The sequence below is a fragment of the Pyrgilauda ruficollis genome, unplaced genomic scaffold (assembly GCF_017590135.1).
Source record: "Pyrgilauda ruficollis isolate IOZ18807 unplaced genomic scaffold, ASM1759013v1 scaffold164, whole genome shotgun sequence".
Lineage (NCBI taxonomy): Eukaryota > Metazoa > Chordata > Aves > Passeriformes > Passeridae > Pyrgilauda > Pyrgilauda ruficollis.
The window spans coordinates 879,519-894,449 of record NW_024515209.1 but is presented as its reverse complement, the minus strand read 5'-3'; the positions used below and the strand labels follow the sequence as shown (position 1 = coordinate 894,449).

Sequence of the window (14,931 nt, the reverse complement as noted above, 5' to 3'; positions counted from 1 at the left end):
AAACAGAAGAAAACCACAAACTACTTATAGATCTGTCTAGATGATAATGCCCTCTCACATAGTGCAACAAGTCAAAATAATTTCAAAAAAAGTGAATATTTTAAAATGCAGTCTGATATTGCTGAGGACAAAAATGCACATATGCCAATTCTGCAAAGAATTAGACCTAAAATTTTATGCTTTTGAGTATTCCCAGACTGCTCTACTGGGGTAGGTGCATTGACAAACCACAGAGATTCCAAAAATACAATAAAGCTCTTCCTATCAACATGAATTATATAAAGTCAGAGGGGAAAAGACCCCCTTAAAAATCTTATTTTCAAGGTTTCTCCAGGCTAGCAAAGCTGCTGTCTTGGCTTGCAAGCTGCACGTACAGCCCTGGTGATGTTCCACTCTCCCATCACCATGTTTTCACCAGCCAGGATGGTTCTCAAGCTTCTGGCACTTCCCTGTACCTGCCCTGCTCAGAATCTTTAACTTTTCACTCCTTCCCCTTCAACTGCCCCACCTGCTGCCCTGGAATTGAGGCTGAGTGTGAACATGTGCCAAATCCAGCTAATTCTGCCCTTCTGCAGAAGGTGTGTAACCACCTCAGTTTCACAGCAAAGGCGATGCTGCAAAAACGGGGAACGCGGGAGGAGGATCAGCACCGGGAGATGGGTGATGGATCCTGGGACAGATAACGAGGAGTGGCTGCTGGAAGGCAGGAGATAAAGTATGGAAAACCCTGGGAAACCAGGAGACTGTATGAGCGTGAAGGGGAGAGCTGAAAGAGTCCCAAGGGGCTCAAAAAGAAACAAGAAGTTTTTAGTCTGACAGAGATACAGGTGCTGGTTCTGCACGGTCCAGGCTGAGCCACAGCACATCCTCTGGCTCCAGCTGTGACATTCCACAGCTGGAACAGGGATTCCTCCTTCCCTGAACAAATAACAACCCCAGTGGACAATTCACTCCAAAATGCCTTTAAAGGGGTGCTGGGGGATTCATCCCTCCTGGTCTTCCTTCCTGTAACTGCTGTAACCAAATGCTGCATTTATTGGGCCTGGAATACAAACTCTATTTTTTAACACTGTGTCATGCCATGACTTTACTGTAAATACAGTCAATATTATCTATGAACTAAAACAGTAAATTACAGAGATATTTTACAGCCTTACACTGTGCCTTACAAACCCATTTTCTTTTCATGTGTAAGTAGTTCAACATTTCTGTTTCAAAATGCAGGAGATGCATGTTACTACTTTTTAATTTGCTGGCTTTGCTTATTCTCATTTAACTAAGTTATAAACTTTGATTTATATTTATTTACATATGGTAGATATATATTTGTTATATACTCATATATAACCAACATAAATGTTTTTATATGTATATATAGTTATATACACATTTATATTTATTTTCCTGCCTAACTTTACTACTTGAGATATATATTTATATATAGTAATGCTAGGCAGGAAAATAAAGTCCTTTTTGCTCATGTGCCTTACTGTAATAATGCTCTCCTGAAGCATTAGGTCAGCTCTACTATGGCAAACAAGGCTAAAAATAATACTTGAGAATAGTATGGATTGAGGTAAAATGAGCACGAGCAGCTGCCACTAGATGGCAAGACAGGCTCACATTACTTTGCAGGGCTGGGTTTGGGCTGGCTTTTTTTTTTTTTTTTCCCTTTATATAAGAGGAATATGTAACATTTGTATTTCAAACATGGTGTCGACACTTCTCTCCCATGCCATTCCAAGTTTATCTGGTGATCTGGAGTTGGTGAACGAAGCCAACCACTTGAAAAGCCCTTTAGAAAACACAGGCACCACGGAAATAATGTTTAGTGGTAAGCTGAACAGGATGAGATTTTTACAAATGTGCTGAAAAAAGTAATGTGTTTAAAAGAAAGGGCGATTCACTTATGTGTGAAAAGGTACAGACAAGTGTTAGAATTTTACTTTTAACAGAATTACCAAATTAAACAAATGAACTGTCTATTGTAGAACAAGCTGCTTCCCCTATAACTCCCAGCAGGGTGTCTCAGGTGAGTTCCTCTAAAGCCACTCACACTCCTCACACAGCCAAACCTTTGGACAGCCACGGAACAGAGGAGCAGAGGACAACTGGGGTTTAATCAAACCTAATTTAAGTGTTTCTCCTAATTGCAGTGCAAAAGCAGCAGCCAGGGTCAGACTGGGTGGCAGTAACTTGGAGAACTTGGAGTGAAAGGTGCCCCTGCCCACGGCTGGGTTTGGAACACGAGTGGCTTTAAGGTACCTTCCAAACAATTCTATGCTGATCTGTTTTAAACTCTGCATTTAGGAGTGCTAAAACTGGAAATTTAACTAAAAGGTAAAAAAATTCCTGTGAAATCGATAGTTTACATTCTGTTTAAAAACTCCAAACACTTCAATGAACACATGCTCCCAAACTTCCCTCTGGCCTCTCCTCATTTTCTTACCAACACCAGCACTGTCCACAAGGATCAAATAAATTGTCTGCAAAAACACAAATGTAGCATCTCTCCAATTGTTTAGCTGCCTTAAATTATCAGTGAGGAGCAGGATGCAAATGGTCCTCAGTACCTGAAGAGCAGCAGTTGCACCTGCAAGACTGGATGTGGAAACCTGAAAGTCTCTGAATTCTATGACCTGAACCTTTGATCACAAGCAGAAGATTTAACTCACTGTAAATGAGTTTGTGAGAGCCTTGTGTAAAGCTGTGGCTGCTGACATGATATACACCCACTAACATTAGACCCAGAGGTAATTATTATTTATTATGATCTTATCCAGTCTTTCAGCTGCTCAGTTACTTTATCAGGGTCAGAGAGGGCTCCAGAACCAGGGACAAAGAGCAGGTCACGCTGATATCCATGACTGGCAACTAACAAATGACATGGACTAAAAATGTCTTAAAATTACTCAGAAAATGTCCCACATGAGTTTATTTTATTATCACAGTAGCTAAGTGCCTTCCTCATATCTTAGCTGCATGTCCAGGATGTTATAGATGGGAAAGCTGGAAAAGTATGAGGTATTTCCAGACTCAGGCTGGGGCTGGTTAGGCATTTCAGACATGTATAAATAAATTCATCTCACCTTTATGCAATCTAGTACGGGTTCATTAGTTCTGCTGCCCAAAGCAGCTTGGGTTTGGGTTATACTATTTGGAGTTAAACAGTCCTGTATGGCAGAACTCTTGTGCCCCACACATTGAATTGCTGCTGCTGCTAATGACCCAAGACCGGGCTCACTTTCTGTTTCACACAGAGTTACTTCCAGAGTCTCACTGCTGCTCAGACTGAGAGGAGATGAAGACAAAATGTATATGACCTTAAAGCTACATTCAAACACAAGCAGACCAGTGGAGGAACCTGAGGCATATGCTAACTCCATATAAACACTGACTTTCCAAATTTCCCTTTTGACACTGCAAACAATTTCCATAGAAAATTTAAAAACCCACAAACAAACAAAACCCTAAAACCTGATTTATTTGATGACAATAGCTGTGTACAACTCTACCACCTTCCCTGCACTGTGCTATTTTTCTGGACAGTCAGCACTGCAGTTACAACCACCCCTCACCTGAACTGAAGTATTAAAGTACAACTACAGAGGGACACAAGACAAATTCAGCTGCTGGCTGCAGAACCTCTGCCTCTGTAGATCAGGCATGAAGTGCCACAGGTTGCTAATTAACATCAGTGCTAATGGTCTACCTGCATGAGTAAACCTCATTTTACAAAGAGCAGAGTTTTACCACATACTGTCTCAGAAAAAACAATTCTCCTGTACTACTCTACCTCCACTATACTGTAGTAGAGGTACACTATATTAGCAGACTGCATTGCTTTTTAAAAAATATATTTATTTTCTTCCATAAAAAATAAATGTCTCAAACATCATGTTAGAGGTCAGCAGGGGCAACCAAAAGCAATGCCTGTTACTGTTTCTTCACTCCCAGCACATTTCCCTCTCTGGACTGTGACATTGCCCTGCTCTGACAAGAACCCACTGCAGCAGCAATGATCCCACCTTGCTTATATCCCTGTGAGTGCTCAGCCTCCACCCAAAACACGACTGCAAGAGGGAAGGAATTACTTTAAATCATCCGTGACCGCTGAGTTCTGCGAGCAGAGCTGGCAGGTGCTGGCTGTCAGCAGCTTCAGCTCAGCCCAACCCAAACAACTCCTGAAAGCAACAACAGGGGCACCCTCATCATTCCAGGGTGACCTTCCTGATACATTTTGGGCTAAAGGAATTAAAATGTTAAAGTCTCAGCGCAATAAATACAGACACAAGCACCTCTCTCCTGCCCGGCCCATGTGGACTGAGTCCGGAGAACAAATATTTTGCTGTCATAATCTGGGGGTGAGGGGCAGGTCTCAGCTCCACAGAATGAGGGTTGCCAGCTCTCAGACCGAGACAGATGAGCCTGTTGTCTGTGTCTTGTTTTACTCTGAGATCAGAGGAATTGCAGGAGAGGATGGAGGAGCAGCCTGTGCGGTAAAGGCCTAGCAGAGCAGCAGCGCCCATGAAGGAAGGAGGAGGTTTTCACCATAGTTTCCCTTTCTTGCCTGTGATTCCACCTGCCTTTCACAGCAGCAGGTGATGCCCCTCCGCTGTCAGGTCTCACGAGGCAGGCTGTGTCTGCCAGCACGTTTCCCCGTCCTGGGGCGAGCTGACCTTGCTGCGGCTGAGCCCTGATGGAGGTTTCAGAGCCTGGCACCACGCGCTGCCCGACAACACCCAGAGCAGCAGCAGGGCTGTCTGCACTCACAGCCTCACCGACACACCTCAGCCTCCCACTGGCAGGGAACCCTCCGGATTTTGGCTTAGCTCCCCTTGCTGGGATTGCTCCCAAACACATCAGTGTACCCACTGCCACACCTGATTGCCAAGCTTACGTGTATTCTTAAGCACACAGCTACAGCAAGAATTAATAATGCCTTGGAAAATGTTCCTCTTCACTCTCAGGCCTCGTAAAAAGATCAGGATGATGTTGTGGCTTCAAGTCAGACTCAATACAGATACTGGCATACAATGAGACTTTACCCACACTCAACTTTCTATCAGATTGTCTTTCTTACATCTTCAAAGATCTGGAGTGGCTAGAAGTCTATTCACACTTCTAAAAACAAAACTCCCACATCCTCCTTCTGCAAAACCTTTAAAATAGTTACTCTCTCCTCTGTACTTCACACACTTGTCCTATCTGCGCCCCTTCCCCATCTTAGTAGTCATCAGAGACAATAACAAAAAAAGTTAATTCCTCTGACATCACAACTGAAGTGGGAGGCTGAAGTAAAAAAAAAAAAAAAATTAAAAAAAAAAAAGTGAAATATTGATATAATCTAAAAATTAAAACAAAAATTATGTGCAGAAGAGCCCACCTAACCAGCTGCTCAAAGCACTAAAAGCAGAAATAAATTAATTAATGAGTTCTGCCAGCTCCCGAGAATTTTGTGACTAGCGGCAGCCAGATATTTTCCACTTCACTTCCAAGTGTCTTTTCATTCATGGATTACAAATCAAGCCTCAGTTTGCCCCTGTGGAGGAAAACAACTGAGTTTTGGGGAGGAGGAGATATAAGCCCAGCCTGGGAGCAGTGCAGCCAGGTCACAAACACCACGCTGAGCTTGCACTAAAATGTCATTTCTTCATTGGGCTGCCACTGCCCAACGTGCTAAATGGCTGTTCAGCTCCAGGCAGGACAAACCTGAACAGAAGCAGCACATGGTCTAAATCCCTGACTTCACTTTTTTAGGCACGGGGGTTGAGGCCTTCAAGGTGCAGGGCAATGCTCAGTGGGACATTCTGCATTGCCCAGGCTGAATTCCCACCGAAGCTCAGGAATCTGGCCCATGGCTTTAGCACAGAGCTGAACACAACCAGCAACGTTCTAACTTTAAAATCTCCAAGGAATGTTATGTATATTATCACAAGAAATTATTTTAATATTGTACTCAAGCATTTTCAATCTCTGCTAAAAACCTGGCACCATTTCTTGTTCTGTGCTCTACTACTTCATAAATTAAATATTCCTCAGTCAGGTCCCTTCCTTCCCACCTGTCCACTTCTGTTTAAAAATAAACTCTCAAATATTTTACCACACAGTGAGACATAGTTCAGAACAGGACCTTTTCTACAGACTTGCAAACAGTATTACAGAGGATTTTCTATCCTAAAATTCCTGTAATCATAATTTTTTTCTGAATACCTGAAAAAACCCCGGTGGTACTGGACCTACTGGCATGCCATCTCCTGGGGGAATGTTTCCTAGCACTGGGCTGGGAGCTGCTGCAGCACTCTGAAAAGAACAAAGGGAGAATAAACCTTTGTCATTGCATGGTAGGCATTAAACTCCCCCCAAAAAAACCCCAAACCTGACCAAAGTGCAGAAAGTAATTCTCTGGATATGTCATTATGTCATTGTTTCACCTGAAAGTAAATTAAAATTGTTCAGCCTTTTGTCTATACAAGTACCATGATTTGTTGAAATAACAAATGTATTTTGAGGGGAAGGTTGCCAGAGATTGCACAGGCCAATTAGACTAAGTGAATTTAAAAAATTTTGTGTCTTCAGTGTCTCTACATGCACCAATGTGAATGCAACTTGCATACTTCTAGTCTTATGTGTATGAACAGTCTCACACATGCACAAGGATATACAAAGAGCATAAAGAAAGTAATTTATGCATTTTATCAGCAATTTCTAAGCACTTTAAAGATAATTTCAGCAGCCCATAATATTTTTCCAGAACAACAACAAGCTTCAAAACAGGGCTCTGTTATAAACAGCACAAGAAGGGATGCTCATGATTCTGCTGGTAATGCTCAAGATTTTACCAACCCCAAAAATAACCACCATGACAAATTAGAAGAATTCAGGTTACGTTTTTGGAAGGGAAAAGAAAAAAGGGATTTCTAAGGAGTGAATCAGAGGATGAAATTAGTTACCTTTGCAAATCCTTCAGCTGGAATAAGCGAGTAAAGAATATTGCTCCTGGCAATTTACATGCAGGAGATTGTCACAGAAAAGAGAAGCCAAACTGCTTCTGTTGTCATGTGTTGCAACCTCAATTACTTTTAATTTGTAGCATTCTTCCTTCCTACAATGTGTTTCTGTACAGTGTGAGGCTGAATCACCTATAAATGCTCAAAATCTTGGGTGAAAGGACTGGAGCACACAGAATGCTCCCACAGCCACTGGCAGGTTACTAATGGCCTGCCAAAGCCTGCCCTGCAAAACACACAGATATTAAATTATCACTCTATTTATTGTGCACTCACACTCGATACCCTAAAGATGCAGATCTGGAAATTGTATTTCCAGGTGTTTGGCACAATACCTAGGAAAGGAAAGAATGATGCTGGAAAGATCTGAAAACTGGCACAAAAGGAGGGATGACCTTTTTCAACCAAGCAGAAAAGAAACATTCAGTTAATCACCACAGATTTCTTCATGGCTTAAGCTGTGTTTTAGAATTAAAGTTCTGAGCAACTAGCAGTAACATATTTGGCATCCAGGCTCAATGCTCCTTGGAAAAGTCTGGAATGTATCACTGAAATATAAAGTCTGCAAAAGATGCTGGATTTCAAAATGAGTGCAAGGCTTTGATTCATGAAAAAATCCTCTAATAAAGGGTATTATCTATGCAAGGATCAGTGCTGAAACACTGCAGAATTGCAGCTGACAGGGAAAGCCAGCCAGGTGAGCTGGATGCAGCAAACACTTTGGAATTATAACCACAAATCATGCAGGGAGAGGCCACCACAAAGCAGCCAGAACAGCCAGGGAAGCTCTGGCCAAAAAAGGTGGTGCTCTGCCAGCCACTGCCACTCATGTCAAATAATTATTTTCGTCTCACCTCCATTTCCCAAGGAAAACAGGGGAAAAAACTGTTGGTTTGCTGCTGCTTGGGGTTTTTTTAAAGGAAATATGAGCTCTTTAAGCATCAATGTGCAATAAACCCATGAGAGGCACAGTCTGAGTGGGGCATGTTGGATGCACTAATACAGGTGCAGGTTTTCTGGATGAAGGATGACAAGAGCAGCACCAGTGATGGGAGAAAATCAATGATGTTAAAAGCCTGAGCATCTCCAAATGCCCCAAAGAGCCTGAGCTGCAGTGGCTGACCAGGGAGGAGCAGCCCATTAAAGGGGCACTGCTGGGTTTTATTTCAGCACCACGTGCCACTGGCCATGGGATGTGTCCCCTGCCAGGTCCTTGGGGTCACAGGGGAGGGAACAGCCCCCTGGGATGAAGAGCTCCCTCAAGGATACAGCACCCTGCTGCTGAGAGCTCATGCTCTTCCCCACTTTGAAAATTATTCTTTAAAAAAACACCAGCAAATTTAGTTTAAAAAGAGAGGGGGAGGGAGAAATAATGACTATTCCAGAATGAAGAGAGAAAAGAATCAAAGTTATAACTGTTAGCCATCTGCTGGCCTAAAAAGGCTTTGTAAGAAATACACCTAAAAATAACACTTTCATAATTGACTCACAGAGGTGGGGTTTTCCCCCTGTTTCTGTATCTCCCCTGGCACTGACACCAGAGGAACCCAGCCCTGCTCCTGGTGAATCACCAGGAACTGGCAGGGAGTGACTCGATGTGCTGGGTTTGATTTTTAGTGGATTTTTAGTGGATTTTTAGTGGATTTTAGTGGATTTTCAGAGTCTGGCCCTGCCAGGTCCCACCAGCTTGGCAAGCCCCCTGCCCTGCCCCTGTGAGAGGGAGGGAGGACTCGGAGTCTCATGGCCACAGCAGCAGGGCAGTGCTTCTGACAGCTGCAGTGCTGTTCCATAACCCTCAGGATTCTGCAGTTACACTCTCAGTGTTACAGAAACCTCCCTTTCTACCCTTCATTATGCAATGCACTAGGGTTTTTTTCTGTTTTCATGTTTGTTTGGGATTTTCTTCCCTGATGGGCAATGAAGTCCCAAAGCCAGAAATAAAGTATTTTCAGTGTTTTGGGTATATTACATTTTCTAGCTTGTGCTAAGTAATGAATCTTTTAAGAACTTCTACCAGGTAGATCAATAAACAAACCTGCAACTGCTGCATGGAAATATTCTTATTTATTCTATCCTGATGAATTATTCATTCTTTTTCCACAGTCCCATAGCAAACCATGGCCTCCTTTTGCATGCGTTACAAGTTGTTCATCATTTATACTTCCATTAGTTTGACATTTTAAATATTTGCAAATTGCTTTCCCAGCTTTTCATAAAAAGATGAAATCGGAAAATTTAGATGGTATAAACTCCTTGTACAGTAGCTTACCTCCTTAGAAATGGAAATCTGTATTTGCTTTTGTAGCTAAAATAATGAATTTATACTAATGAATTTATAATAATTTACGCTTATTAATTAAAACTGTACTTGAGTGAAAGTTATTATGGTCATTCCTTCTCTACCCAAGCTACTCTTGGCAATGCAAAAATAGATTATTATAGTAACTAATAAAACTAGCTAAGGTTTAGGATAGATTTTATAATAAAGAAATCCCAAAGTAAATAAAAGGTAAAGAAAAATAATTTAGCTATTCTTCTAGTACATTATCTGAAGCATTAAAATCCAGAGATAAACCTGCAATGCTCATTTTTTGAGGCCATCCCAAGAAGTGACTGATGAGGGAAGCTTACAAAGAATTTCACTTGGAACCAAAAAATACTACAAAGAAATTACTTGACTTTTTAAAAACCCTCACCTGGCTCTTTCCTTCACCAAGACATTCAGTTTCAGGTACTCTGCTTACACTAAAACTTCCTTATTTTAATCCAACGTTTACCACATGTTACTAAATTTGTCCACTCAAGGGAGAGTTCTGTTTTTAAGAAGTCTCACTGATGGGAAATGATGTAATCTACTGGATGATGGAGGGGAGGAGTTGGACCCTACAAATAAAAGTGTTAGACACCCAGTTCCCTCATCCCCTCACCCTCCTCCATGTCAGCCCTAAATCTACTCTTATCATTTAGGAATATAATATTTTCATGCATTCCTACAAGCAACCGAAGCATGGCATCTCCAGACAAAGATATTCTGCCATGGGTGGTACAGACACAATCAGCTGAACTAGAGCAGAAAGGATCAACATCTCAGAGTATTTTTATATACACTGGTATTGGGTTAATGAAGCAAACTGAACACTGAATGTGGAATGTGAAGGACAATGCAGGAAACCACAACCATGTTTGAAATGCTGGTGAGAGCAGCACAGTCAGAAGGAAAAGCAGAAAATATCAAAACTTAAACAATTGCTGCTTTATTTTTTTTCTTTTCTTTTCTCCTTTTCTGGGGGCAGGGGATAAATATTTGGTACATTAACTTAGGAAATTATGGGAAGTAAGGAATTTAAATGTAGTTGTAGGTTGCTGGGGTTTTTTTTTTTCTGGAAAGACAAATGATGGATAATTACTATTTCCAGTCATATTACCACAAGTTTCATTTCTGGTCATTGATAGCTTTGAGTGCCAGGCATACTGCAGCCAGTACCATAAAAAAATACCAAATTTCCTTTTGTAAACACTTCAACTTGTAATTTAGCAAGTCTTTCTAAGACACCAGCTGGTTCCTGTAACAGACCTTCCCTATCTGCACCCATCACAAAATAAAGAAGTATTAAAGTAACTACATTGACTAACCACTAGCAACCTCGTTGTTTTCTTCAAGACGGAACATAAAACTACTCATCACTCTGAACAACAAAATAAATAACATTTCAAATACTTTAAATGAGTTTCTGTGCCTTTCACAAAGCCTCTGAACATGTGGCTGTACACCAAGAAACCAAAACCCCCAGACTGAGCAGCCTTGGTTTACTCAACACAGACTGGAAGGTCATGCCCAAAAAAGGTGGATTCATCACACTGAAAGAGGCAGGTAATTCAAAAGACCTGGATCACGAGACCTAATTAAACCCTGGCGTAGCTCCACTGATATATATTTGTCTAAACTGCTTAATTTGTGTTGTGTAACAGGGAGGCATTCACATGACCGCACAAGTCTAAGAACTGTAATTGTGGAAGGTCATTCCTTACAATTTCTCAGTTTTCCTCCAATCCCAGCTCCCTTATGGTTTCATCTGGATTCTGCTGTTTTATTTCTCTTCATTCCATCTTATTTATGGGTAATAAAGAATAATAAAATAACGATGCTATCAGCGTAGATTTTAAAAAACTACATTTGATCCTTTTTCTTGGAAACACAAAAAGGGTTGCACCAGCAGACGTGGTCAGTTAGGGAAGGGCAGATCTGTGGTTGATGATGATGATGATGATGATGGTGCCCTCTGAGACTTCATCCATCCTTCTTCCCCCTGAAATAATTCTAGCCCCAAAGCCACCTCACTCCAACAAATATCTGAAGTGGGATCACAGTTTGTATCCCAGTGCCCAGTCTGGGATTTCATCATGCTTAGCTGAGACAGAAAAATTTCATTACACCGCTAAAAACTGGGTACTTGGTTGGAATATAAATTAATTTTGAGGAAAGCTTTGTTATCAGTGAATAGAAGGACTTCAAATTCCTGTTAAAAGACAGCATTTTCATCCTGTCTCTCAGCTGCCGCTTCTTGGATTATTTAGAACATAACTTCCAGACAAGGTTTTCTCAAAATTATGGTTATAAAGAAAAGTTATTTAAAAGAAACCTTCATTATGGCCCGGAAGTTAATAAAATCAGTAGTCTGAATAGGTATCAGTGAACTGTTCACTGACAAAAAGGTGCAAGAGTAATTTGTGTTGTAGGTATGGAAATAAACCTATGACATTCTTTTGAATTTCTGCCCATTCTTCTGGGTTATTTTTTTTTCCAAAACAGACCAGTACTGAAAAGCAGAATACCCAGCTTTCCCCAGCTGGAGAACCACAGAATGAGCCAGGCTGAAAAGAGCTCTGAGCCCATCAAGTCCCAGCTATGACCTCACACCTCCCCTTCAACTAAACCCTGGCGCCGGCTTTGTTAAACCCCTCCGGTGACGGTGCCTCCACACCCCCCTGGGCAGCCCATTCCAGTGAAGTTCTTCATGAAGATTCAGAAACGATAGCTCAAACGATGCTTTCAGGCTGTTTCCTGTGAGGGCGAGGGCACTCACCTGAGGTGGATGCCCAGGCCTGTGCTGCCCAGCCAGCTGTGTCTGGGTACCAGGTGATGGTCCCAGCCCAGGTCCCTGCCGAGCTGCAGCAGCACCGTCAGCCCCAGCAGGAACCACCGCGCTGCCAACATCAAAAGCCACTTGAGGACACGAAACGCTGCTGCTGTTGAAGCCTGGAGCTGAGTTGCAGTGATATTTCAACAAAATGACTTCTTTTCCAGAAGTGACACTTACACCCCTCCTCCAGACTCCCTGGAGACTGAGCCAGCTTTGCTCGGCAGCCGCAGAATCCTCCGCACGCTCCCCGCGCTGCTCTCCTCCTGCTTCCCTCCAGGATCACAGCAAGGGCCACTGCAGACCAGGGTTTGACCCCTGCCTGCCCCAGGAACATGCTCCTCCTCACTCAGGGAACGCCTCAGCCCCCACACGTTCTGTCCCCAGCTGGATTTTTAAATTCCAGATATTCCCTGTGCTCAAGACACGCCACGCTGCACAAAGAGGATGATCGCTGCTCATCCTTTCCTCCTTCTTCCCCAACACACTCTTCCATTTTTTTCCATGCTCTACAGATAATTCATGGTTGGTACAATTGTGCTAATTGGACTAGTATGACAAGACTATCTCATACCCCGACTTCCCCTAGCAATTAAGTGGTTGGCACAGTGTCTTTTAATCATTTAATTAATCTAATTGTTAAACCCACTTTATTTTCCAAAGATTTTAAGATTGCCAGAGTATTGTATCCCAGTTCTTATGGCCCAGCACTCCACATGAGTCAAGTGCTTTTCCATTTTAGGAATACAGTGATTATTAAGATGAAAGTTTTTCTGTATCTCTCTGTCCTTTCCAAGTTATGAAACAAATGAACAAATATGCTGTGAGCTGAAAGACTAAAATTTGATTATGAAATGCAAAGTAGCCTGGTTTGGGGTTATCCTCAGGTCGCCTGAGAGTGATTCAGCAATGCTGGCAATATATGCACAGCTTCAGAAAGGAAAATATACCAAAACCCCCTCAGTAATTCCCTCACAATTCAAAATGGATTTTTGTCTCCATATGTAGCTGACTGCAAAAGTCATATGCACAAAGAGATAAATTTTACTTCAGAGGGACCTTAACTGCAGAATTTACTTCATGATGACAATGTTTTTCTGATTCTCCAGAGTCTGAAAAATTGTTCATTCACATGTTCTCCTCTGGACCTTCATGTCATGAAATTCCTCTTTAATAACCATTTAGTAAGACACCAACCATGGATACATCTCTGCTTTCCAAGAGTGTGCTCCATAAATTATTCCTCTGTCCTAAAATGTGAAAACATGTGACTTCAGAACACTGTAATTCTGACAGCCCATTTTCACAGACTTACTGAAGCATCCATTTGGGGGTTTTATTTGAACATTAGCTCCATTACCACTGGAATTAGTGGTACATAACACATAACACAATGCACACTTTAGAATCTCTAGCCTGAATTTCATTGCTTTAAAACCAATGGTATTTCTTGTGTGTGCAGGTGCTGATGAATAAATACTTAATTCCCTAACAAGTACATGTTCATTTGAAAAAAATAGGACAAATTTAAAACTCATGGAAAGCTAGCCTCTGAAGTATCTCATTTTTCTCATGTTAGCTGAATATCTATCTTTGGATAAATGTAACTTGTTGAACAGAGAGTTAACACCTCTAAGTGCTAAACCAGAATTAGGCACTGTGCTTATGAAGACCTCACATTTTCCTGCTGGTGATTATTTGCTATAAAGGAGTTACAAGGAGCAGTCAATGAGCAACAGAAGCCCCCCAGCCTGCCCCAGGGGGTACCAGAATTCAAGGAATTTCCATCCATCATCCATCCATCCATCCATCCATCCATCCATCCATCCATCCATCCATCCATCCATCCATCCCTTCTCCACAGACAGCAGAGGCAGAGTAGAGCTCAATCCTCCAAGGACATGGTTTTTGGATGTCCTTTTGGAAAAAAAAAAAACAAACAACCAAACCTTAATTCCCTTTCTTTGGGAACTAGATCCAAGAAAACCAAGCCTGTGAGAGCCCAGCATGCACCCTAGGGCTGGGGAGGGTTGGGGCAAGGAGAAACAGCCCTGGCAGGAAAAATCCTGGCTCCAAACAGGACCAAACTCACTGGTCCCCAAGTCACACAGCAGAGCAGGTGAACCTGTCTCAGGTGGCTCCTCCTCAGGGAGCCAATTATTTTACACCCCGTGGTGTGAAAATCCATAGCAGTGATAATGAGAGCTTGAATCTTTCAGGGTTAACTACCTCCTACAGCTCTTAAGCACATCTTTAAAATCTTATTCTTCTGCTTACTTTATTATTATTCGGGTTTTTAGGTGGTGCCCACACAGACATTGAAGGGATGGTGATCCATGCACAGCCATTCCACCTGCCTGGTCCATGAACTACTGGGTCACCCACACAGAAAACAGCAACTGACAGTGTATTTTTAAAGACATTATGTTATACAAGGAACAAGATTCAAAATTCAGCTGATGCAAGAATGATTGCTGAAACTTCTGCTTCACCATGTAATTCTTCATAATTTTTTATTTCCCTTAATAAAAAAAAAAAAAAAAAAAGAAAAGAAAAAAGAAAAAAAGATCAGCTAAACCCAGGAATATGATATGAAAAATTGCCTTCATAAACAGTTTTACACATGCACAGATTGCATATAGAAACAGACTGGGTTTAAATGAGAATTATGTGTATATGTATCTTCACTAAAAATGCACATTTTGCAGTGAAGGAACCGTTAAAAGCAAAGCAGGTATAAACCCCCTTGTTTATATAAATAAATCAGGTCACATTACACTGAT

The 14,931-nt window shown here is 41.8% G+C and overlaps 1 protein-coding gene across 1 annotated transcript in view; it reads right to left on the bottom strand.

The window, feature by feature from the left end:
* Positions 1 to 14,931, bottom strand: part of SSBP2 (single stranded DNA binding protein 2) — a 102,899-nt gene that overhangs the window by 38,159 nt on the left and 49,809 nt on the right. The window contains exon 4 of the mRNA XM_041463293.1: positions 6,214 to 6,303. Within this exon, the coding sequence (XP_041319227.1) occupies positions 6,214 to 6,303 (90 nt within the window). The remainder of the gene's footprint in view (positions 1 to 6,213; positions 6,304 to 14,931) is intronic.